At 38.9% G+C, this 1,209-nt stretch overlaps 1 protein-coding gene across 1 annotated transcript in view; it reads left to right on the top strand.

The window, feature by feature from the left end:
* The window catches only part of rbm25a (RNA binding motif protein 25a), a gene marked incomplete at its 5' end in the record, with an annotated part of 37,733 nt that overhangs the window by 6,988 nt on the left and 29,536 nt on the right, over nucleotides 1-1,209 (top strand). Inside the window, 1 exon segment of the mRNA XM_014029581.1 lies at nucleotides 118-175. Within this exon segment, the coding sequence (XP_013885035.1) occupies nucleotides 118-175 (58 nt within the window).

Here is a 1,209-nt window from a genome sequence, read left to right as displayed (position 1 = left end):
GTGTGTGTGTGTGTGTGTGTGTGTGTGTGTGTGTGTGTGATCAGTCAGTACACACCCTGAGGTTGAATCTTTGTGTTACTGAAACCTTTAACTCTGTTTCCTGCCTTGTCTTTATAGAAATGTGGGATTGTTCTAAGCTGGAAAAGAGTTCAAGGAGCCTCTGGGAAACTTCAAGGTAAAAGTTTAAACTTTTTAAATTCAGTTCTGTTCATTTAGAGACCCAGACCAGTATTTAACTGGGCTGTGACTGGAGACCAGCTGGATGCTCAGAGCTGTGAGAAAACAGCAGCTTTTTATGGTCACAATTTGAAACAATGAATTCTACGTATTGGTTCAGTAATGGACACAGTTTATTACAGGACATTTATATTGTGAGACTTTTTGTGTGACTGTAAGTTTTAACATTTTTAAATCAACCACACACAAACACCACTGCTCCGGTACAAACCAGTGACAAACCAGTGAAAGCTAAACAAAAGARAACRTGTAAATACACACACCAAACCACAGGACTGTGGTGCACAGGTCAGATCTGACACTCTGTACCTGTAATATTTTCACATCAGCCAGCCCTGCCAGACAAAGTCAGCCTGATTTAGGTTCAACTAGTTGAAGAAAAGAAAGTACCTGTCCAGTTTGTGTACACACAGGCAGAGCTGCACAGGTTTAGCCTCCTGACCAGCGAGGTGCTGAATTCTATCAGGTCAGTTTTAGTTAGAGGGAGTTCAAGTGAAGTAACCTTAACAAGGCAGCAACATCTTCTTAAGTTACATTAGACATAATGGAGGGAAATAGTTTGATCAAAGTCTCATAAAATGTGAGTTATTTTTTTATTGAACACTTGAAGTAGATGCTGTCAAACATTTTTGTGAGCCTGATTTTAAAAGTGAACTTTGATTTGTGGTAGATCTCTGTAGCCTCTTTAAAAATACCCTCAAACATGAGTCAGTGTTTCACCTACAGCAGGGGGTCAAACTCTTTTTCACCGAGGGCCACATGAGAGTTATGGTGGTCCTTGAAGGGCCAGTTGTAATGAACTTTGATGTTTCATGTTTAACTTTGACTAAACAGAGTTTTAACACGTCCTCTTTTAAACACTGATAAGAACTAAGTGTACGACTGACTCAATCTGAGATAAATACATAAATATTATTAAAAGTAAAACAAAAAAGTTTTACTCACTGATGAGTTTCTAGTGAGGAGCTGCAT

This window comes from Austrofundulus limnaeus, unplaced genomic scaffold, assembly GCF_001266775.1.
Source record: "Austrofundulus limnaeus strain Quisiro unplaced genomic scaffold, Austrofundulus_limnaeus-1.0 Scaffold922, whole genome shotgun sequence".
In the NCBI taxonomy this organism is placed as follows: Eukaryota; Metazoa; Chordata; class Actinopteri; order Cyprinodontiformes; family Rivulidae; genus Austrofundulus; species Austrofundulus limnaeus.
The sequence above is the reverse complement of the archived record's forward strand: the minus strand, read 5'-3'. Positions and strand labels throughout refer to the sequence as shown.